The sequence below is a fragment of the Mandrillus leucophaeus genome, unplaced genomic scaffold (genome assembly GCF_000951045.1).
Source record: "Mandrillus leucophaeus isolate KB7577 unplaced genomic scaffold, Mleu.le_1.0 Scaffold947, whole genome shotgun sequence".
Taxonomy (NCBI): Eukaryota; Metazoa; Chordata; class Mammalia; order Primates; family Cercopithecidae; genus Mandrillus; species Mandrillus leucophaeus.
In genome coordinates this window covers 213,565-238,649 of record NW_012110330.1, presented here as the reverse complement: position 1 = coordinate 238,649, position 25,085 = coordinate 213,565, and the positions used below count along the sequence as shown (strand labels likewise).

The following is a 25,085-nucleotide window of genomic DNA, read 5'->3' as shown; positions in this document are numbered from 1 at the left end:
CATTTTTGAGATGAGTGCTTGTTAATTTTTAGTTTCTCCTAATATATACATGTAGAACCCAATAATTTTTAGTTTCACCATGTTGGCCTGGCCAACATGGTGAAACCCCGTCTCTACTAAACATACAAAAATTAGCCAGGTGTGGTGGTGCATGTCCGTAATCCCAGTTACTCAGGAAGCTGAGTCAGAAGAATCACTTGAACCCAGGAGACGGAGGTTGAAGTAAGCCGAGGTCGCACCACTGCACTCCAGCCTGGGTAACAAAGTAAGACTCCAACTCAAAATAAATAGATAGATAGATAGATAGATAGATAGATAGATAGATAGATAGATAGATAGGCAGATCGAAGGATCAAACTCCTAAAAAATAACACTTGCCAAAGCTGACTCAAAAATAAATAGAAAACACCTATAGTCCTGTAATAGCTAAATAAACTGAATCAAATTTTTAAAATCCTCCCATAGAGAAAGTCCTATGTCCATATGACTTCAAGGGCAAATTCTAACCAATATTCAAGGACGAATTAATTCCAATCTTATGCAAACTCATTGAGGGAACAGAAAAAGACACATTATTTGCTTACTTTATGAAATTCACACAACCTTGATACTAAAACCTAACAAGGACAGAAAGAAAAGGGAAAATTACAGGTAATCTCACTTATAAATATGTGAAAACATCAGCAAAATATTAGCAACCTAAAGTTAGCAATATTTGAAAAGGGTAAAAATATCAAGACCAAGTTAGGTTTATATCAGGAATATAATGTTGATTTAACGTAAAAAATCAGCTGGGCACAGTGGCTCATGCCTGTAATCCCGGCACTTTGGGAGGCTGAGGCAGGCGGATCACCTGAGGTCAGGAGTTCAAGACCAACCTGACCAACATGGCAAAACCTCGTCTCTATTAAAAATTCAAAATTAGCCAGGCGTAATTGCTCACGCCTATAATCCCAGCTACCTGGGAGACTGACACACAAGAATTGCTTGAACCCGGGAGGTGGAGGTTGCAGTGAGCTGAGATCATGCCATTGCACTCTAGCCTGGAGTGAGACTCTGTCTCAAAAAAAATAAAAAATAAAAAATAAAAAAAAAATCAATTTAATTCACTACATTAATCAATGAAAGGAGGAAAATTGTATGACTACCTCAATGCAGACTGAGCATCCCAAACAGGAAATCTGAAATGCTCCAAAATCCAAAAGTGAGCACTGAAATGACACTCAAAGGAAATGTTCATTGGAGCAGTTTGGACTTCAGATTTTTGGATGTGGGATGTTCAATCAGTAACGCAAATACTCCAAAATCAGAAAAAAATCGGAAATATAAAATACTTCTGGTTTCAAGCATGTCAGGTAAGAGATACTCAACCTGTATATGCAGAAAAGTTATCTAATAAAATTTAACATTTGGACCAGGCATGGTGGCTCATGCCTGTAATCTCAGCACTCTGGGAGGCCACGGCAGGCCGACTGCTTGAGCCCAGGAGTTCAAGACCAGACTGAGCAACACGATGAAACCCCATTACTACAAAAAATACAAAAATGAGCTGGGCATGGTGGCATATGCCTGTAGTCCCAGCTACTTGGGAGGCTGAGCTGGGAGGATAACTTGAGCCCAGGAGGCAGAGGTTGCAGTGAGCCAAGATTATGCCACTACACAATGGGCAACAGAGTGAGACTCTCTGCCAAAAATAAATAGTTAAATTACATTAAATTAATAAATATATATAAATAAATAAATTCAACATTCATTCAAGGTAAAAAAAAAAAAAAAAAAACTCTTAGCAAAAAGAAATAGCAAAATTCCTTCACAGAAAAGGGAAATACATTTTAAAAATCTACTGTAAGCTCACATAATTCTAAGACACTGAAAGTTCGCCCTTTAAGTTAGGAATAAGACAAGAATGTTTGCTGTCATTATGTTAACTCAACATTGCTGGAGATCCTAGTCAGTGCAGTAAGACAAGAAAAATATAGTAATATATAAGTACTTGAAAGAGAATCTAAATTGTCATTACCCACAGATACTATGATTATTTGTAAAGGAAATATAAATCCTAGAATTGATAAGAGTCTAGCAAGATTCCTTAAAATAAAATCAATTTTAAATTGATTTTATTGTATTTAAATTGAATTAACTATATTTCTAAATATCAACAAAATTAGAAAATTAAAATTTTAAATAGATATCCATTTACAAACAGAATTTTAAAACCGTCAAGTGTCTAATAAATCTAACCAAAGAAATGCAAGATCTCTATAGGGAAAACTACAAAACTTTATTGAAGGATGTTTCAGAAGACCTAAATGAATGAAGAGCTGCTATACCAAGTTCACAGATTAGGAAATTGAACACTGTAAGGACTGTAAAGATGGTGGTTATCCCCCAACTGATATAGAGATTCAATGCAATTCCAAACAAAATGACAAATGTTTTTGTGTGGAATTTCTCGTTACTTTTTTTTTTTTTTGAGACAGAGTCTTGTTCTGTCACCCAGGCTGGAGTGCAGTGGCACGATCTCAGCTCACTGCAACCTCAGCCTCCCAGGTTCACGCCATTCTCCTGCCTCAGCCTCCCGAGTAGCTGGGACTACAGGCGCCTGCCACCACGCCCAGCTAATTTTCTGTATTTTTAGTAGAGACGGGGTTTCACCGTGTTAGCCAGGATGGTCTTGATGTCCTCACCTCGTGATCCACCCACCTCGGCCTCCCAAAGTGCTGGGAGTACAGGCTTAAGCCACGGTGCCCGGCCAAGAATTTCACAAGTTACTTTAAAAACTTATGTGAAGGGCTGAGCCTGGTGGCTGACGCCTGTAATCCCAGCACTTTGGTAAGCCAATATGGGAGGATGGCTTGAGGTCAGGAGTTTGAGACCAGCCTGGCCAATATGGTGAAACCCCATCTCTACTCAAAATACAAATATTAGCAGGGTGTGGTGGCATGCGCATATAAGGCAGGAGAATCTGGGGAGGTAGGAGAATCACTTGAACCTGGGAGGCAGAGGTTGCAGTGAGCCAAGATTACGCCACTGTACTCCAGCCTGGGCAACAGAGCGAGACTCCATCTCAAAACAACAACAACAACAACAACGACAACAAAACTTATGTGAAAAGGCATAATTTCCTTGAAAATACCCTAACAACTTTCAAAAAATAAACAAAATAGGATCAGAGTAAGTGTTGTACCAGATGTGAAGATTTATCATAAAGCTACATTATTTAAGACAATGTGGAATTAGAGCAGAGACAGACCACAGATCCTTGCATTTTTGAAAACATGATTTATGTATGACAAAGATGAGACTGCAGAACAATGGAGAAAGAGTGGTCTTTTCAATAATGCTGCTGAGCAGTTGAGTGTCCTTATGGAAAAGGTGGGATTAAGCTTTCTATACCTCACAGCATACATAACAATCAATGTCAGGTAGATTATAGACCTAGATATAAAAAGCAAAGTTACAATGTTTTTACAAAAGAATACAGAAGAATAGTTTTATGATTTGGGAGTCAATAAAGATCTTTAAAATAGGATGAAACCTAATATCCATAAAAAATAAAGATTCATAAACTTAACTACGTTTTAAGACTGTCTGTTCATTAAAGGATACCATAAGGAAAATCAGAAGACATGCTACAAAAGGGGAGATACTGATATTTGCAACATGTAGCCCTGACAAAGGACAGACATCCAAAAAAGAAAGATAATGTAAGACAGATTAAAGATTTGAACAGAATTCAAATGAGGAAATCCTACTGGATGGCCAGATGAAAAGGTGCTCAATCTCATTAGGAAACAGAGAACAGCAAAACAAAATTACAAGGAGATACCATTACACATCCATCAGATGGACAAAAATAAGTCTCACCAAACCAAGTGTTGGTCAAGAAGGCAAGAAAGGAAATTTTTTCTTTCTTTCTTTTGAGACAGAGTTTCGCTCTTGTTGCCCAGGCTGGAGTGCAAGGGCACGATCATGGCTCACTGCAACCTTTGCCTCCTGGGTTCAAGTGATTCTCCTGCCTCAGCATCTGGAGTAGCTGGGATTATAGGCACCCACCACCACGCCCAGCTAATTTTTTTGTATTTTTAGTAGAGACAGGGTTTCTCCATGTTGGTCGGGCTGGTCTTGAACTCCTGACCTCTGGTGATCCGCCCGCCTCAGTCTCCCAAAGTGCTGGGACACAGGAGTGAGCCACCGCGCCCGGCCCAAAAGGAAATTTTTATACCAAGCTGGGGGGCATGCAAATTGGTACAGCCACTTTGAAAAGCCGTTTCACAGCTGGGCACGGTGGCTCACAGCTGGGTGCGGTGGCTCACACCTGTAATCCCAGCACTTCAGATCACAGGGTCAAGAGTTCAATACCAGCCTGGTCAACATGGTGAAACCCCGTCTCTACTGAAAATACAAAAATTAGCTGGGCGTGGTGGTGCGTGCCTATAATCCCAGCTACCTGGGAGGCTGAGGTAGGAGAATCACTTGAATCCAGGAGGCGGAGGTTGCAGTGAGCCGAGATTACACTATTGCACTCCAGCCTGGGTGAGATTCCACTTCAGACAAAAAAAGAAAAGCAGTTTCACATTGCCTAATAAATGTGAAGATATGCATACTCTATGGCCTAGCAATTCTACTCCGAGGATACACTCTAGAGAAATGTATGTACATGTACACCAGAAAACAGGTAAAAGAATGTTAAGCATTGTTCACACAAGCCAAAAACTAGAATTCACTCAAATATTCCTTAAAAGAGTAGAACTGACAAACTGTGGTATAATCATATAATTATACAAAAATGAAAATAATTACATTGGAGCTACAAGATGGATGAATCTTACAAAATATTGAGCAAAATATGAAATAATATATTCAGTATGGTTTCATTTATATGAAGGCAAAACCAGGCAAAACTAAATCATACCAAGAAACACAGGGCAGTAAAATTATAAAGAAAAGCAAGGAAGAAATTAACTGTAAAAACTGGAATGTTATTTTTGGTGGAAACAGGGTGGGTTGTGACCACAGGGCAAAGGGCTTCTGGGGTGCCAGCACTGTTCTGTTTTTTGACTTGGGTGGTAGTTATGTTGATGTTCACTACATAACTTGTTATTCTATATATTTTTTTATGTAATTGTCTACATTTGTTTTAGGGTTCTCAATTTTTAAAAAGTTGAAAAAAGAATGTTCTGATGCCCTTTGCACATATATGCCAGGTAAGACTTTTCCATGAAGGAAGTTCACTGAGGACTTCAGTTACATCTCAAGACAGGACAGTGATTTCAGGAAGCTGCCTTCTCCCATTCTGTATCCCAGATAATTAACTTACCCAGTGGTGACAGCATATTTGATGTGGTTGCTTGTGGTATAGATAAATACCCCACTCTCATCCCAGGCCCCACTCTTGACACGAATGTTCTCATGAATGTTACATAAAGCATCCAGTTTGCGGTTACAGATCACAATGGCTGTAAGAGGCAAAGGGCATGAGTGTTCTGTTGGATAGGGTAAGTGCCGTAGACTGGCAGGAACGGGGGTGGGAGGGACTGGTCTCTAAATCAGGGTGGATATAATGAAGACTCACCGTGTTTGGCTAGTAGTGCTACATGTGACATGTCTGCTGACCAGATAACATATTTCACTTTAGAAATCTTCACAGATGCCAGAGTCCTGAGATAGACAGAGATGTGCAAACATGAATGGATCTATTTCCCTTATCTCAGGCTATGATCTACATCAACTGCACCCTCTAATTAATGTAAACCCCAATTTCTTAATGCAATACTAATTACACAAAATAATGTAATTTCTACATAGTAGCTCAGTGACTTAAACATTTTGGCTCACACTGTGCACTTTCCCCCTCCTCAACCCCCTCTCCCTCATTTCCTTGTATTGTTAGGGAATCTGTGTATGTCTATTTTCACCACTGGACTGTAAGCTCCTTTAAATATAGGAACTATGTTATTAATCTGTGTCTCTCTCGTTCTAAGCCCTGAGAACACGCTTTGTTCAGGTAAGTATTGTAAAAACAGATAAATAACCAAGACTCTCGCTGTAATGCTAGTGTGGATGTGCAGGATGGAGAGTGATCACAGAAAGGAAAAGTTACTACAAAGAGTCTTGGGAGCACAAGAAGTGGCCAAGCAACAAGACAAACTCACTTGGGGAAAAAGGTTCCCACTAAAGATGTCCACTCTCCCCAACTACATGGCTGTTTGCTTAGGGGCACCTGATATGTTACCGCTTCTGCTGTACGTCAAAGAGTGTGATAGAGTCCGCATCTCGAAGCAGGAGATTGCCTGTGCCAGCATAGAAGATCTCATCACAGTTGGGCACCTGTACCTTTTTGGTGATCTCATTCTTCAGATTCTTGATCAGAAGCTGCAATAAGTATTAAAGATGGGGTCAAGAGAAGAAGTGTGTATAGATGATGATGGCAACTGATGATGTCTCTCAGCAACTGTTCCTCAGCGTCAATTAACAAGTATTTTTTGTCCTGTCCATGTCAATGACCACTGCAGACAGACCACGCCAACCAAGATCTTCTCTAAGGTCTTTAATACATATTTTTTCTCCTCCAACTAAAACATTCTGAGAAGTCCCAACTAAAGTCTGAATTTCTCAATGAACAACAGAGAGAAAACAGTGTTTCTGGGGCTTAAATTTTGTTAAATATTTTCTTCAGCGTGCTTTATCTTGTGCTGGACCTATTACATTTCAAATAACAATGGAGACAGCAGAACAAGGAGGGAAATTTCCTCATCCAGCCCATTCACTTCAGATTTGATGCATTTTGGGCTCCTGTAGTCAACAGTGACTTTAGCTTGGTTCTTAAACCCAGAGCCACAGCAATCATCAACCCAATCAAATCAGTTTTAATGCCTTTCCCCCATGAGGGTTTAGTGTAGGGCTACAGACAGAGCTATAGCCAATACATGAGAATCACGGCTGCTCGGGGGAGAATAGAAAAAACAATGGTCTTTATTTTGCAATACACAGGCCGCTGCCACCACACTCCCCAAATTAGTTTCCGCTTTTAGTCTTAACTCACCGAATGCATCCGATCTAGGACAGCAAACCGATTTCGAGCGACCCAAACGGCTGTCAGGCCTGAGGATCGTTTCCCTTCAGGCGCTGAGAAGAACAAAACCAAAGGGTGGGAGCATGTGGTGAGTCACTGGCAGGTGACATAGTCGGGTGCCATGGAGCTGCCAGTCTTGCTGGATGCCATCTTGGCTTTGCCAGTTGAGCTGCTTCCTAACTAATTCAGCCATAACCTGGGGCTATTATTGAGTGACTTTTCCCCACCAGTCCCCTCCAAACACCAACCACCACCCCTGCCAAGGCTCTTTTCTCTAGGCCAAGTGGTTGCATTTCAGCCAACATCATGTACTGGCAGAAGGGCCGCCCATCTTGGGAGACAGCACACTCCATCAAGCTAACGAGCAGGGCCTCCCTGGCCAAGCTGCAGCAAAGCAAGCCTGTGTCATAGGACCCCCTCCCCAGGATGCAGCTGCTCTGCTGCTTTTAACATGCAAATGCTGACTTCCTAGTAGGGCAGGGTGGGGCAGAGCACTCCCAACTAAATCTTGACAGGAGAGCTTGGTGCTGGGTGGTATTTAGAACCAAGCTGTTGCTCTGTAAATGTCAACTGACCATTCTTATCAACTTGACGAGAGTTAAAAAATGTTTCTCAGTTCAGTGGCTTATTAGAATTTTGAAATGGACACTCCATTCTCTGGGAAACTTGTAGAAGAATAAACAGAAGGGTGCATCAAAATACTCTTTAACCTATTAGACCAGCAGAAAACTGGAGAGAACATGTTGGCCAGTCTTGCCCCTGGCATCTGGAGGGCAGGCAATTTATGAAACTAATTATTATCAAAACTAACATTCCCATTTTCCAGGGGCCAGGAATCTGCATTATTCAAGCCTATCACTGTCGCCCACCATTGGGCTGCTCCTTTATTATTATCTCCCTCAAAAAATGAAGTACAGAAAATAAAAGTGGTAATAAAACAAAACAAAATATTTTAAATTCTATTAATTGTAAACACGGATGGGGAAAAAAAAAAAAAAAAAAGCAAAGGGCTGAGTTGGGAGGTACCAAACCATAAGATTTAGTCAGAAATGGCTTAACTAATTTATAAGGGAGAATTTGACTTATGGATACCAAACACAAATATATTTTCTTTCTCTCACTATGAACACATTTAAAAGAGAGGAGATAGATTAGCAACAATAATAACCCAGTGGCACCCAGCTAGTAAATTATTTCTCAGGAAACTGTTGATGGGGTCTAAAATATCATGAAAGTATGCCAGTAAGAGTGGGGATCTGCAGAATAAATCTCTGATCTGGTACTAGCTATAAACCCGCTGGAGGAAGTGCACTGAAAGGACCATAGGCAATAGTCAAATCCATTCTGAGAATGTTTTGTCAGCAAGTTCTAATCACAAGGACGTCAACAAGGGATGGTGGTGATGGAAGAGGTAGGCAGGAGTCTCAGCTGGATCCTGGGATCCCAGGTGGGGTGTGGGGCTATTAGCAGCCTCATCTTTTTGACACGCAAAAGGAAGCAAATCGAATCTGGATGTGGATGGGAGAGTATAAATCCCTAGTCCCAGGATGAGGCATTGTAAGATTGGAACCACATTTTTAAATAAATGAAACTACCAGGGTGAAAGTCGTATCAACTGACAATAAACTAGGATAACATGCTGTGCTGAAAGAGAAAATGGAGAGTTTCTAATAACCAAATTATAAAATATATATATCTAGCTGGGGTAATAAAATGGAGGAGGAACATGAATATTTCACACCATGGTCGCCACTGATGCAACTGTCAGCAGCACCTGCCAACAGACATGAGTGATGTGGCCATGGCTTGCGGATAGAATGTGAAAAACTTGAAGAGGAGTTATGATGCGGGTGAGGAGAGCCGGAAGCAGAGTGGGTTAGACAAAAAGAACACCTACCATCAGGATTCTGGGAGTCAGCATCTTTAGGGATGGTGTACAGGTCATAGGTACTATTCTCTAAATTGCTAGCTCTCTGTAGAAGAAAAGGGGAAATTAAAATGTTAGTGAGAAGCACCCAAGATAACAGTTTTCCAGTTTACTCTGACAGAGAAAACAGTTCAATTGCACAGACATCAATCTGAAACCATACTTTTCTTACCCTTCACCCAGAGGGCATTTGACTGTTTCTACATCTATGAATTATAGGGCTCTTTGCCAAACAACTCGGCACTGATGCCACTTTATTTTCTTTATCTTCCAAAGATGCAGATATTATCTGAATGAAAGTAAGAACTGCTCTCTATTCCACAAATTAGCAGACTAGGACCCTGATATTCTGGTACCCCACCCTGAGGACTCATCAACGGAGTACTCAACCACTGGAAAGAAAAAAAAAGACACCAAAGAAAAGACACTATAGGAATGCAAATGTTTATTGGAAAAAGAAGAAAAGAAAAAACAGGCCGGGCGCGGTGGCTCAAGCCTGTAATCCCAGCACTTTGGGAGGCCGAGACGGGCGGATCACGAGGTCAGGAGATCAAGACCATCCGGGCTAACACGGTGAAACCCCGTCTCTACTAAAAATACAAAAAATTAGCCGGGCATGGTGGCGGGCGCTTGTAGTCCCAGCTACTAGGGAGGCTGAGGCAGGAGAATGGCGTAAACCCGGGAGGCGGAGCTTGCAGTGAGCTGAGATCTGGCCACTGTACTCCAGCCTGGGTGACAGAGCGAGACTCCGTCTCAAAAAAAAAAAAAAGAAAAGAAAAGAAAAAACATGAAAGAAAACTGTCAGAATATGGGACTGCTAGATATTAAAGAAGAAAAGATTAGACAATATAGTTATATGAGGAAAGACATATAACTTCATTCCTTTTAACTTGGCCACCAGGGCACTAAAATTAGAATGTAATTTTTTTTTTTTTTTTTCAAATTCTGTTGCAAGAAACAGAGAGGACTCTTTGATGACTCTGAAGCCAACCCCACTGACATGAACTCCCTCTCAAAATCATAGTTCTTCTATTTTCACCCAAAGGAAGGGATCAAGGTAAACATTTTCTTTCCATAGGATATATATAGCCTAAACATTCTCTCAAATTATTTCTAGTGATCTGGGTCATTCATCCTGATGCTCCATTAAGTTCAGCTTTATGAAAGATAGGCAGTTCACAAATGCTCAATATGTTTACGACAACTGAAACCTACCTGATTTGAGTCTCTGAGTGATTACTGTGTCAGCTCTCACAAAGTGACCATTAAATAGTTTTTAAGAAGCCATTAGAGATTCCCTGAGGGCATAAGAAAGAGACCTATGGAAAATGGGGAGAACCTAGGAGGGCGCCACAGGTTACTTACCGTACAAAGCAAGACTGCATTTTCTGCTGGATTGTATGACATATTGAATACTGGAAACTTGGAACCACTAGAGATATATATAGAAAAAGGAAAAAACAGGGAAGACACATAAGAATAGAAGGAAGAAAGGAATCACCCCCACACCTCCTACTTATCCAATCTTTACACTATATACTCATCACTTTTATAATCAGGAGTAAAATGAATATTGTATTCTCTTCCTTTAAGGCTTGGCAACTTCCCTAGCTCAGCTTTGAACAAACAGTTTTAAAAAGTAAGCCACAGTAGAAGTCAAATTATTCAATAGAAGGTAGGTAGGGTTAGCACTCACTGTAGTGAGTGGGACTGAAATTCCTACACATAATTGCAGTGGACACCACACAGTAACATAATGTGATTTGTCTCTGGCTGGTTTCTCCTGTCCCTTGGAGTGTTCACATAAACCCATTTTTTTATTGTAGTGATGCTAGAGGGCGGTTATCAAACCCTCATGCCAAAGTTTGCCACCATTAATGTTTCAGCATGCTGATGCAGCTGACTTTTCAAAAGGACAGTTCCTTTTGCCAGGCATTCCAGAGGTTATCATATCTTCAGAATTAAGAGTTTCCAGGGACATATATTCTGGTTCAGAGCTGTGTGCTTTTTGAGGGAAGGCAATGGACAGTTAAAGACAAGAAATGCCAAATAAAGGCAAAAAGTTCTGTTATCAGTTTGGGCCATTCTCTATCAAGAAACTTCCTCTGGCTTGCAAGAGACCCAGCAAATTGTGGCAGAATGATTTTCCATCCACATGGTCACTAGCATTCTTAAGAAGGGAACTCTCATTCTACTCATGACCACTTCCTTGCCTCCCTCACTCATTGGGTTTACACTGAGCAGGCTCATCTAATGGGGATTCCATCTGTGACAGAATACGAGATCCAAAACGTCATTTAAAAGAAGAGTCTTGGTCGGGTGCGGTGGCTCACGCCTGCAATCCCAGCACTTTGGGAGGCCGAGGTGGGCAGATCACAAGGTCAAGAGTTTGAGACCAGCCTGACCAACATGGTGAAAACCCATCTCTACTAAAAATACAAAATTAGTCAGGCGTGGTGGCACACGCCTGTAATCCCAGCTACTTGGGAGGCTGAGGCAGGAGAATTGCTTGAATCCAGGAGGTGGAGGTTGCAGTGAGCCGAGGTCGTATCACTGCACTCCAGCCTGGGTGACAGAATGAGACTCCATCTCCAAAAAAAAAAAATAAATAAATAAAATAAATAAATAAATAAATAAAAGTAAATAAATAAATAAAAGAGTCTTGTTTGTGGGAGTTGTATCAGGGTGACAGATGAGAGGGTTGGGAGGAAAGAAACAAGTTCGATTTACCTCCGCAACTGCATCACAGCTACATCTTTGGAGCTGTTGAAATCCAGCTGACGTAAGAATCGGTCCTTGACATAGTGTAGCATATTGCCGTGAACAGCATAGGCTGGCCGTTCCCGTTCCAGCTTAAACACAATCATACCACCATCATGGCCTGGGGGACAGGGAGAAGAGGAGAAAGAATTAAGCTGTAGGCAAGAAAAAAGCCTGGAAATTGGAGATACATAAGGATGAAGATTATATCTGTATGCTATTAATAAAAGACAAGACACCTGAATACATCTCTTATTTGCCTAAATTCTCACAATTCTTGGAATCTTTATTTAAATAATTCTCTGTGAATCCTTTTCTAATACTATTCACACTGCCCTTTTCTGTGTTCCCCTAATGCTTTGTACAAACCTCCATTACAGTACTTATCATCCTGCACTGTAATCATTTAGGTCCATCATCCACATTATAACATGAATTCCCTGAAGGCAGAAATTATAATTTCTGTCCTTCCTCAGTCTCTAGCATATAAAAAGAGTATAAAAAGTATTTACTGAAAAAATGAATGTTAGTTTAAAAACCCTTTATGATTCTGTTTTTTAAAATGTTTTGCTCTTTCCCTACTAGCATCATCGTCCCTTAGAGAACCCTTACACTTTTGTTCTCCTACTGTTTGCTCTCCAAATATAAACCAGATCATGTCACTTTCCTGCCCAAAACCTTCCAATGGCTTTCCGTTTATTCAGAATAAAATATTAAGTTCTAACCATGGCATAGAAGGCAATACACGATCTGGCCTGATCTCACCTATTACTTAGTCCCTTACTCACTGTGCTCCAACTGGCTGGCTTCTTCGGTGTTCCTTAGCATGTGATGGTGACACACTAAGCACCTCTCACAACACAGTCTCTGCATTTCCTGTTCCCATTGCCTCACACCCTTTCACTTTTCTGAACACCCAATATAAAGCAGTAGTCCCCATACTTATCCATCTCTATCTCCCTTAACTTTAATTTTTCTTCAAAGCATTTTTCACCATACATCATTTTATGTACATATAAAGTGGAGGAAAAAAAGGAGGAAAGCTTCAACTAAGTGGCTCTGAGAGTCCTTCTTCTTCTTGTCATCCTACTATATATTTACTAGAGACAAAGCTAATAATCACTTTCAAGTCTTATATAAAGCAAAGAAAAAAGAGAGAAAATGGCCCTTACCTGCTGCAAAGAGGTTAAGGTTAGGGTGAGCAGCTAAGACCCAGAAACGATCATGGTCTCTGCGGAAAGTCTGAACCCCAGTCCTAGAAAAGGTACACAAAAAGAAAAATATTAATTTCCTAGGAATCTTCAGCCCATCCTACACAAGAATATTAAATGGTAAGCCAGCAAGCTGATTAAAATGTAAATCAGGGAGAGTAAACTGCATATCCTAAGTAACAGTAGTCGTGACAAGTTCTACCAAATAACAAAAAGAGGAGACTTCAAAACTGACCACATTATCATGATATATAGATCTCCCCTTTTCAGCATAATTTTATGGCTTTCATTCCGCATTTCTTACTTCTCTAGCTACAGAACTGGAGAAAGGGGGAAGAAGAAAAAATGTTTAAATTTAGAGGCAAAAAATAATAAACGTGGAGATTCTATTTGTTGGAAAATTTGTAAATGTTGACTGATCTCTAGGTCTCTTCAAATTTTCATAATATATGATTTGATTTGTCTACATGCTGAAGATGATGAGAGACATAAAGAAGTATTCCAATCTAGTTTTAAAAGAGAGAGTAAGAGAAAGTTCACACAACATTGATGACTAACTTACCGCTTAGACATATCCCAGACTCGAATACTCTTGTCCTCAGAATTGCTGAGGATCAACTCTTGGCGAGGGTGGAAGACGGCACAAGATACATTGTTATAATGGCCCCGGCAGGTATCAACCTCCCATGCCTTTGATTCTGAAGGACAAAAAGAATTAGGTCATCACAATTCCCTACTACTATAACTGTAGGATTTGGAGATATGACATCCTTTTAATCAAGAACTAAGTACTATTATAGAATGCTAAATTTCCAACTTCTTTCTAATATGGCAATCTCCTTCATTTAAGCCTCTTAATCTTTACATTTCTTGGTTCTTTCATTCTGACCCTCTTATTGATTATAACACATCTTCCCTTGGCCGTACATAGTGGCTCACACCTGTAATCCCAGAACTTTGGGAGGCTAAAGTAGGGGGATCACTTGAGCCTAGGAGTTCGAGATCAGCCTGGGCAACATGGCAAAACCCCATCTCTACAAAAAATACAAAAATTAGCTGGGTGTTGTGGCACACATTTGTAGTCCCAGCTACTCAGGAGGCTGAGGGGGAGGATCGCCGGAGCCCAGGAGGTCAAGACTGCAGTAAGCCATGAATGCACCACTGAACTCCAGGGTAACAGAGCAAGACGCTGTCTCAAAAAAACAAACACCTCTTTTTCATCATTCACCATCCCTTTATCCTGTTTTATCTGTCCTGATAACAATTTGTCCTAGTTGCCCTTTTAATTTTTTTTTTTTTTCAGGGACCTGCCACTTCAGGAGCTGCCATTTTAGAACAAATATGAGCTCCTTAAGACAGGGGCTTTATCTGTTTTAGCCACCACTGTATCTCCAGAGCCTTAAACAAAGTCTAGTACAAAGGAGGTACTCAATAAATATTTGTCAAATGAATGGATGAATTCTATGTTCATACTCCTCAAAACAAGGGTACCATCACAGGAAAAAAGGGAAAGAAGGAATACTTTCAGTTGCAAAACAGTGGTATAGAAACAAGTTGGCTTCACTCCCCTCCACAGAAAACCCAAAACAAATATACACGGCTGAGATTTTCATCAGCAACAACCCAGACCTCAAATATGACAATGAGACAGTTCCCAGGGCCACAGAAAGATGAAAAAACTCTGAGCAGATGGTAAGAGAATCTGATTTCCACATCTGCAATGCCCCTCCCCCCAACTCATGGTTTCTACACTGCAAAAAGTAAGACTGAGGTGGTCAACTATCTTCCCCATCTTCCCGGGTGCCCCGGCAGGACATCTAACCTTGACTTAACCCATGGGAGGCATCACGACTGCCTGAGAGAGGAAATATCCCTGAGGACAGGCAGAGAGAAAGTGGGGAGGCAGGACTATCATACCCAGCCCCAAAAACTTGCTCTGTTACTTGGCCAAAGGGGATGCCAAGTAGCACTGCGTTGCAGGAAGTATGTTCCACAGGTCCCCCCATACACAAACCTCTAGCCAGGCTTGACACACAGATGGGATAATCCCTTTGGGACCTCCCCATTCAGGACAGACAATGCTCGGGTCATTTACTAAAGCCAAGGTGAACCTGGGCTTAAGGTGTCACCTAAAGTCAAAAAGGAGGAAGTGACCCAGCAGTAAAGATTTGCTAAGCAAATATGTTCAATAAAAACTAAAGCAAGCCAAACAGAGAAAACTGGAATAAGTAACTAATCTTTCAACACAAAGACATAGGTGTATACCCAAAAGTAACAATAGCAAACACGGAACCGTAACCTTCCGACAAAGATAAAGCAAAAATACAGTGATTGACCCTAAAATGACAGAAATTTCTGATCTCTGACAAAGAATTCAAACCAGTAGTTTAAAGGAAACCCTGTTATCTCCAAGAGATGGCTGAAAAACAATTCAGAAATTTACCAGAGAAGTTTAACAAAGAGATTGAAACAATGAAAATAAATCAAACAGAAATCTTGAAACAGAAACACATTTGCTGAAATGAAGAGTTCATTAGAGACTCTGAATAGCAGACGGGACCAAGTGGAGGAAAAAAATCAGTGAGCTTGAAGACCGGCTATTTGAAAAACACATAGTTAGGCCAGTGATAGTGGCTTACACTTGTAATCCCAGCACTTTGGGAGGCTGAGGTGGGTGGATCACAAGGTCAGGAGTTCGAGACCAGCCTGGCCAACACGGTGAAACCCTGGTTCTACTAAAAATACAAAAATTAGCTAGGCATGGTGGTGGATGCCTGTAATACCAGCTACTTGGGAGGCTGAGGCAGGAGAATCGCTTGAGCCCGGGAGGTAGAGGTTGCAGTGAGCTGAGATTGCACCATTGCACTCCAGCCTGGGCGACAGAGCAAGACTCTGTCTCAAAATAAGAAAAAAAAGAAAAAAAAAAAGAAGTCAGTGGAGAAAAAAAAAAAGAAGAATGAAAAGGAACAGAGACCACCTACAAGACTACAAGAAACAGAAAATTGCCTCAAAAGACCAAATTTAAGAATGATCGGCTGGCGTGGTAGCTCATGCCTGTAATCACAGCACTTTGGGAGGCTGAGGTGGGCGGATCACCTGAGGTCAGTAGTTTGCAACCAGCCTGACCAACATGGAGAAACTCCATCTCTGCTAAAAATACAAAATTAGCTGGGTGTGGTGGCGCATGCCTATAATCCCAGCTACTCAGGAGGCTTAGGCAGAAGAATCACTTGAACCCAGGAGACGGAGGTTGTGGTGAGCCGAGAGTCGCACCATTGCACTCCAGCCTGGCCAACAAGAGAGAAACTCTGTCTCAAAAAACAAAAAGAATGATTGGTTTTCAAGAGGGAGCTAAGCAAGAGCAAGGGTAGAAAGCTTATTTAAAAAAATAATCACAGAAAATTTTCCAAAACTTGAGAAGAAAGAAATATCCAGGTACAGGAAGGCCTGAGAACACCAAACAGGTCCAATCTAAATAAGACTACCCTAAGGCATATAAAAGTCAAACTCTCAAAAGTCAAGGACAAAGAAAGGATCCTAAAATAAAAATAAGCAAGAGAAAAGAAGCAAAGAACACATAAAGGAGCTCCAATTTGTCTGGCAATAGATGTTCCAATGCAAACCATATAGGCTGAGAAAGAGGAATGATATTTTCAAAGTGTTCAAAGAAAAAATCTGACATCTAAGAATACTGTACCCAGCAAGATTATTTTATTTTCCAAATATGAAGGATAGTCTTTCCCAGACAAACAAAAGGTGAGAGAATTTACCACCACCAGACTCATCTTTACAGTAAGTATTAAAAGTAGTTCTTCGATCTGAAAGAAAAAAACACTAACGTGCAAAAAGAAAACTTTTCAAGATATAAAACTCAAGATGTAAAATTAAGTTCACAGACAAACCCAGAATACTATATTACTATAATGGTAGTGTGCAATCCACTTATAACTTTACTATGAAGCCCAAAAGACAAATCTATCAAAATCAGTAATAGCTATAGCAACATGTTAAGAGATAGTCAAAAATGCAGGAGCAGAAATGGAGTTAAATGTATAATTCCTGAGTGTGTTTTTGCCTTTGTTTTTGTTCTTGTGATATAAAATAAGCTGTCATCTCTTTAAAATACCTTATTCTATCGGTAAGATTTTTTTTTTGTGACTCTCATGGTAATTACAGCACAAAAACCTGTAATATACTCACTAAAAATAAAAAGCATCAAATTAAGACATATTACTAAAGAAAATCACTTAACCACAAAAGACAGTAAGAAAAGGAAGAGAGAAGCCTCAAAAAAAAAAAAAAAAAAAAAAAACCAGAAAATAAGCAAAAAACAGCAGTAATAAGTCCTTACTTATCAATAACATCACTGAACATAAATGCTCTCAATTCTCCAATTAAAAGGCACAGAGTGGCTAAACGGATAGAGAGAAGACCTAACTATATGCTGCCCTCAAGAAACCCATTTCACCTATACAGACACACATAGACTGAAAATGAAGTGGTAGAAGACATTCCATGAAACTGGAGACCAAAAATGAGCAGGCGTAGCTATACTTGTATCAGATAAAACAGACTACGAAACCTGACTCTATAAAGAGACAAAGAAGGTCACTATATAATGATAAAGGGGTCAACTCGGCAAGAGGAAATAACAATTATAAATATCTGTGCACCTAACACCAAAGCTCCCAAGTATATAAAGCAAACACTAATAGATCCAAAAGGAGAGACAGACTACAATATAATAATAGTAAGAGAACTAATACTCCACTCTCAAAAACAGACAGATCAGACAGTAAATCAACAAAGAAACAGTGGAGTTAAACTACACACTAGATCTAATAGCCCTAACTGAAATTTACAGAACATTTCACCCAATGGCTACAGAATATTCTTTTCATCAGCACACGGAACATTCTCCAGAATAAACTATACTTTAGGCCACAAAACAAGTTTGAAAAAATTGTGAAAAACAAATCATATTAAGTATCTTTTTTGAACACAATAGAACTAGAAATAAATAACAAGGGGAACCTCAGAAAATACAAACATATATAAATTAAACAACATGTTCCTGAAAGACTAATGGATCAATGAAAAAATTAAGAAGGAAATTTAAAAATTGCTTGAGACGAATGAAAATGGCAATACAATGTATCAAAATTTATGGGAAATAACAAAAGCAGTACTAAGAATGAAGTTTATAACATAAACACCTATGTCAAAAAAAAAAAAGGAAAGACTCCAAATGAACAATCTAATGATGCATCTCAAGGACCTAGAAAATAAAAAAAGAAGGCTGGGCGCAGTGGCTCACGCCTGTAATCCCAGCACTTTGGGAGGCCGAGACGGGCGGATCACGAGGTCAGGAGATCAAGACCATCCTGGCTAACACGGTGAAACCCCGTCTCTACTAAAATACAAAAAAAATTAGCTGGGCGTGGTGGCGGGTGCCTGTAGTCCCAGTTACTCGGGAGGCTGAGGCAGGAGAATGGTGCGAACCTGGGAGGCGGAGCTTGCAGTGAGCCAAGATCGCGCCACTGCACTCTAGCCTGGGCGACAGAGCGAGATTCCGTCTCAAAAAAAAAAGAGAAAAAAAAAAAGCCAAACCCCAAATTGGTAGAAGAAAAGAAACAATAAAGATCAGAACAGAAATAAAATTGAGATTAAAAAAAATACAGACTATCAATGAAATGAAACACTTGCTTTTTGAAAAGATAATATCAACAAACTGTTAGCTAGACCAACTAAGGTAACAGTACAGAAGATCCAAATAAGTAAAATCAGAAATAAGAAAGGAAACATAACAACTGAGACTTCAGAAATACAAAGAATCATTAGAGACTATTACAAGAATGACATGCCAACATATTGGAAAACTTACGAGAAATGGATACATTCCTAGACACATACAACCTACAAAGATTGAACCATGAGGCCAGGGATGGTGGCCCACGCCTGCAATCTCAGCACTTTGGGAGGTCGAGACAGGTGGATCACTTGAGGTCAGGAGTTCAAGATCAGCCTGTCCAACATGGCAAAACCCCGTCTCTACTAAAAACACAAAAATTAGCTGGGTATGGTGGCACAGCCTGTAGTCCCAGCTACTTGGGAGGCTGAGGCAGGAGAATTGTTTGAACCCAGGAGGTGAAGGCTGCAGTGAGCTGAGATTGCCCTGCTGCACTCCAGCCTAGGCAACAGAGCGAGACTCCGCCTCAAAAAAAAAAAAAAAAAAAAAGATTGAACCATGACAAAACAGAAAAACTTCTAAAAACCAGTGCCTAGCTCAAAGCCTTAATAATAGTTCTTCCGTCAAAGAAAAGCCCAGGACCTGATTGCTTTACTGCTGAACTCTACCAAACATTTAAAGAATTAATGCCAATGCTATTCAAACTCTTAAAAAAAAAAAAAAAAGGAAGAGGAGGGGGGAATATTTTCAAACTCATTCTATGAGGCCAGCATTACTCTGATAACAAAACCAGACGAGGACACCATAAAAAAAGAAAACTACAGGCCAGTATCACTGATGAACATAGATGCAAAAATCCTCAACAAAATATTAGCAAGTCAAATTCAATGGCATATTGATAAGATCATTCACTAAGATCAAGTGAGATTCATTTCAGGGACGCAAGAATGGCTCAATACACATCAATAAACATGATATATCACATTAACAAAATCAAAAACAAAAACCATATGATAGTTCAACAGATGCTGAAAAAACATTGGATAAAATTCAACATCCCTTTATAACAAAAGTTATGATCAATATGGGTAGAGAAAGAGCATACCAAAAAATAATAAAGGCCATATATGGTAAACTTAGAACTAATATTATACTTAATGGGAAAAAATTGAAGGCCTTTTGTCTACAGACCAGAAGGCAAGGATGCCCTCTTTTACCACTTTTATTCAACAAAACACTAGAAGTCCTGACCAGGTCAGGTAGGTATGAGAAATAATCAAAGGACAACCAAATTGGAAAAAGTACCCTTGTTCACAGATGACATTATTACATACTTAGAAAAACCCAAGACTCAACCAAAAAACTGTTAGAAATGATAAATTCAGTCCAGCTGCGGGATACAAAATCAACATACAAAGATCAGTAGCATGGCCAGGTGCGGTGGCTCATGCCTGTAAACCCAGCACTTTGGGAGGCCAAGGTGGGCAGATCACTTGGGGTCAAGAGTTCGAGACCAGCCTGGCCAACATGGCAAAACCTCATCTCTACTAAAAATACAAAAATTAGTTGGGTGTGGTGGTGTGCGCCTGTAGTCCCAGTTACTCAAGAGGCTGAAGTATGAAAATCATTTGAACCAGGGAGGGGGAGGTTTCAGGAAGCCAAGATCGAGCCACTGTACTCCAGCCTGGGCGACAGAGCGAGATCCTGTCTCAAAAAATCAGTAGCATTTATATATGCCAACAGTGAACAATCTGAAAAAATATCAAGGAATCCCATTTATAGTAACCACAAAAAATATAAAATGCCCAGGAATCACTCTAACCAAAGAAGTAAAAGGGCCATACAAGGAAAACTATAAAACTCTGATGAAAGAAGTTGAAGAGGACCCCTGAAAATGGAAAGATATTCCATGCCTGTGGGTTGAAAAAATTCATATTGTAAAAATGACAGGGTAAATTACTACCTAAAGTAATTTACAGATTTATTGTAATCCCCATCAAAATATCAAAGACATTCTTCACAGAAACAGGAAAAAAATCTTAAAATTTATGTGGCAGCACAAAAGACCCCAAATAGCCAAAGCAATTCTGAGCAAAAAGAACAAAGCTGGAGGCATCACACTACCTGACTTCAAAATTTACTAGAAAGCTAGAGTAACCAAAACAGTGTGGTACTGGCACAGAAACAGACACATCGACCAATGGAACAAAAGAAGAGGACCCAGATATAAATTCACAAATCTATAGCCAACTCATGTTTAACAAAGGTGCCAAGAACATAAAATAAAGTGTTGGGAAAACGGGGTAACTATATGCAGAAGAATGAAACTCCTATCTCTCACCACACACAAAAATCAAACAAAAAGGATTAAAGACTTAAATATAAGACCAGAAACCATGAAACTACTAGAAGAAAACATTGGGGAAATGTCCCAGGATATTGGTCTGGGCAAAATGCTCATCACTAATTACCAGAGAAACACAAATCAATGTGTCCTTAACATAAATGCTGAAATATATACACATATATACAGAAATAAAAGACATGCAAATCAAATCCATAATAAGGTATCATTTCACCACAGGTAAAATGGCTTGCACCAAAAGGACAGGCAATAACAGATGCTGGCGAAGGCATGGAGAAAGGGGAACCTTCCTACACTGTTGGTGGGAATGTAAATTAGTATAGTCACAATGGAGAATAGTATGGAGGTTCCTCAAAAAACTAAAAATAGAACTACCATATTATCCAGCAATTCCACTGCTGGGTATATACCTAAATAAAGGAAATCAATATATCAAAGCGGTATCTGCATCCCCATATTTGTTTACTGCAGCACTATTCACAATAGCCAAAATATGGAATCAACTTAAGTGCTCATCAAGGGATGAATAAAGAAAATTACACACACACACACAATGGAATATTATTCAGTCATAAAAAACAATGAAATCCTGTAATTTGCAGCAAAATGATGGATGCAACAGGAGGCCATTGTGTTAAGTGAAGGCAAGAACAAAGAGATAAATATGGCATATTCTCACTCATATGTGGAAGCTAAAAAGTGGATATTATTAAGATAGAGAGTAGAATGGGAAGGAGGGTGAAGAAGGAAATGAAGGGAGGAAAACAGAATATAAATATATTTATTACCACTTAACTGTACACATAAAAATTGTGAAGATGATATATTTTATTTGTAAAATAAATAATTTCTATGCTCCTGGCATTAGCATTAATTAATCACCTAAGGTAGAAAAATTGGTCAGAGTCCAGAAGACCTGCCTACTTTACCTTGCTGGCTGGCAATTTCCTAGATATGGTGATAATGTAACCAGTTCACTCACCATTCATGCGCCAGATCTTCACTTGACGATCATCTGCCCCAGATACAATAAGGGGCATAGTGGGGTGGAAGGCAGCCCAGTTTACTCCACGATCATGACCCTGTAGAAAAAGAGTGGTTCTTCTAAAACATCTTTATAGCTGTCACTCAAAGCAAATCAATGAATCAAGCTACACGTTGTAAAAGATATCTCTGATTTATTCTTCATGTGAATAGATTCAAGAGACTATGCTGCTCTAAAATTTTGAGCATCAGAATTATCATGTCTGTCCTCCAATATTACCCCAAATTCTCATGTGAATTTCCAAATACATATTTCTAACCCCAAACTCAGCCTCATTTGCATTTAGCATATTCTGCTTTGTTTTTCACTTGCCCATTTTTATCTTATTTCTACAAAACATTATTAGTATCTCCAGACAAATTTTATTTTATTTTTTATTGTTTTTAGATGGAGTCTCGCTCTGTTGCCCAGGTTGGAGTGCAGTGGCATGATCTCGGCTCACTGCAACCTCTGCCTCCCGGGTTCAAGCAATTCTCTGCCTCAGCCTCCCAAGTAGCTGGGATTACAGGCACCCACAACCATGCCCGGCTAATTTTTTGTATTTTTAGTAGAGACAGGGTTTCACCATCTTGGCCAGGCTGGTCTTGAAATCCTGGCCTCATGATCCATTTGCCTCAGCCTCCCCAAGTGCTGGGATTACAGGCGTGAGCCACAGCACCCAGCCGACAAATTTTATAACTTAATGCAGAAATCTCAGTCTGATCTTGAAGGAGCTCCAAGATTCTTTTAAGAAATCTGCAAGGTGAAAACTATTTTCATAATATTACTAAGATGTCATCTTCTTCATTCTTTTTTTTTTTTTTTTTTTTAAGATGAGGTCTTGCTGTGTCACCCAGGCTGGAGTGCAGTGGTACAATCATACTAATTGCTCCCTGCAGTCTCAAACTCAAGTGATTCTCCTACCTCAGCCTCCCAAGGGACTACAAGTGAGCACCACCATGCCCAGTTTTTTTTTGTTTTTTTTTTTTTGGTAGACACAAAATTACAAAATCTTGCTATGTTGCCTAGGCTGGTTTCAAACTCCAGGCCTCAAGTAATCCTCCAGCCTCGGTCTCCCAAAGTGCTGAGATTACAGGTGTGAGCCACTGCACCCAGCCTATTTACCTTCTTCATTCTTATTATTTCATGAGTATACAATAGAGTTTCCCAGCACATGATACGTGATATCATTGCTCTGACAGCTAATAGAATGTGTGCTGATACATTTCACATTTTTAAAAGTTGTTTTAATTTAAAATGTGGTAAAAAATTGACACACATAACCCACATAAACAAAAACTCTTTGGGGTCCTCAATAAATTTTAAGAGTCTAAAGAGATCTTTAGACCAAAAAGTTTAAGAACTGCTGATTTTAAGACACTGTATACTCTATTTATACAGTTATATGGTATACTGTGACAGAATCCTGGATAAGGCAGTTTTGAATTAGCAGTATTATTGAGATATATCATAGTGCAGTGAAAAGCACCTGGGTTTTGCAGTCAGATCCAAATTCAAATCTTAGTTCTTACATTTATTTAGTAGATACATGTAGATTTTGGTAGACTGCTTAATTTCTCTAAATCTCAATTTTTTTTTGTCTGCTAGAGATAATAATATCTACTTCAGTGGGTAGCTATGAAGATTAGATCATTTTTTAAAGAAAAACTAGTTTCTTTCCCTTATGCTTTTGTTTTCTCACCTGCACAAAAGTTACACATGGCTGGTTCTCAATAACTTTGATTAAATTTCTTACTGCCCTGCCTGACAGAAAGCTTGAGAATGAGCTCTGCTTTGGGATGGTGATGAAGTCAGCGCCTGGCCTTCTCCCTTTCCCCACTGGGTTTATAAGGTGATAAGACTCTCCCTCAGGTGGCACATAAGCTTCATTTCTCTGTTGGTTCACTCACAGTTTGATTTCTAGTACCTCAAACAGTGCCTGGCACTTAATAAGCACTCTGTAAATATTTGTTGAAGGAATGAATAAATGAACAGCATATAGTGACTTTCTCAAGATGACAGCCCATATCCAGCCCCTGGCTGTAAAGATAAGTACCTCTAGAACATGCTTCACCACTGCATCTGTAGTTCCAAATAGATCAACCCCAGTTATTCCTCTCACATCCGATTCCACCGCACCAGGGGACAGGTTTTTTTTCCTTAGACCTTTGAAGGAATAAGGAGCAGGATGAAAGATGTAAACATAAATGTTATCTAAAACAGCACAGTATCAGAAACACAGAAACTACAGTGAAAAAGAAGAGAAAAAGAAATGGAAAAGACTGAAGAAAGAAAACAGACTCAAGAATTCTTATTTCTAAAAATGTTCAAAATATTGAAGTACATTCACTATCTTCCCTTCTGCTCCCTTAACACTTAAACAGATCCATTACTGGAACTTCTTTCCAGAGGAGGGTGACCCAAATTTCTGGCACACTTTAACGTCTTCTTCTGCAAATCTTACCTCAAGAGGTGTCTGCTTCAGTTAATGCCCACTTTCCATTCTTCAGTGTTCTTGTGTTCTTGAAATGTGGCCCCAAATGGTAAACATTCAATTTCTACTCTCAACTTCATAAAATTTATAGCAGCTTTTTTCCCATCATTTTAGAAAATTTTTCCTTTTTTTTAAAGACTAGTCAAGTGCAGCAGTGAGAATGGGGAAAAGAGTGGAACAAGGAGTTCAATCTGTAACTGACTGTGAACAATCAACTGAGATAACTCACTATCTTCAGACTAGGCTCAAGAAACTTTAAAGGAAAGCCATTTGAGGCAGGCATGGTGGTTCAAGCCTATAATCCTAGCACTTTGGGTGGCCAAGGCAGGTGAATCGCTTGAGCCCAGGAGTTTCAGATTAGCCTGAGCAACATGGCAAAACCCCATCTCTCAAGGCCGGGCGCGGCGGCTCAAGCCTGTAATCCCAGCACTTTGGGAGGCCGAGGCGGGTGGATCACGAGGTCAGGAGATCGAGACTATCCTGGCTAACATGGTGAAACTCCGTCTCTACTAAAAATACAAAAAACTAGCCGGGCGTGGT

General features: G+C 39.8%; 1 protein-coding gene across 2 annotated transcripts in view; it reads right to left on the bottom strand.

Annotated features, from left to right (window-relative positions):
* COPA (coatomer protein complex, subunit alpha) overlaps nucleotides 1-25,085 on the bottom strand; it is a 53,865-nt gene that overhangs the window by 11,486 nt on the left and 17,294 nt on the right. The window contains exons 7-17 of one of the 2 annotated variants that reach the window (XM_011970376.1): nucleotides 24,108-24,217; nucleotides 22,010-22,109; nucleotides 13,536-13,671; nucleotides 12,935-13,017; nucleotides 11,733-11,883; nucleotides 10,368-10,434; nucleotides 8,973-9,048; nucleotides 7,046-7,128; nucleotides 6,236-6,375; nucleotides 5,576-5,661; nucleotides 5,321-5,486 (exon numbers count right to left, since the gene is read on the bottom strand). In XM_011970376.1, the coding sequence (XP_011825766.1) occupies nucleotides 5,321-5,486; nucleotides 5,576-5,661; nucleotides 6,236-6,375; nucleotides 7,046-7,128; nucleotides 8,973-9,048; nucleotides 10,368-10,434; nucleotides 11,733-11,883; nucleotides 12,935-13,017; nucleotides 13,536-13,671; nucleotides 22,010-22,109; nucleotides 24,108-24,217 (1,198 nt within the window). The remainder of the gene's footprint in view (nucleotides 1-5,320; nucleotides 5,487-5,575; nucleotides 5,662-6,235; nucleotides 6,376-7,045; nucleotides 7,129-8,972; nucleotides 9,049-10,367; nucleotides 10,435-11,732; nucleotides 11,884-12,934; nucleotides 13,018-13,535; nucleotides 13,672-22,009; nucleotides 22,110-24,107; nucleotides 24,218-25,085) is intronic. The other variant, XM_011970377.1, reaches the window with a different exon arrangement.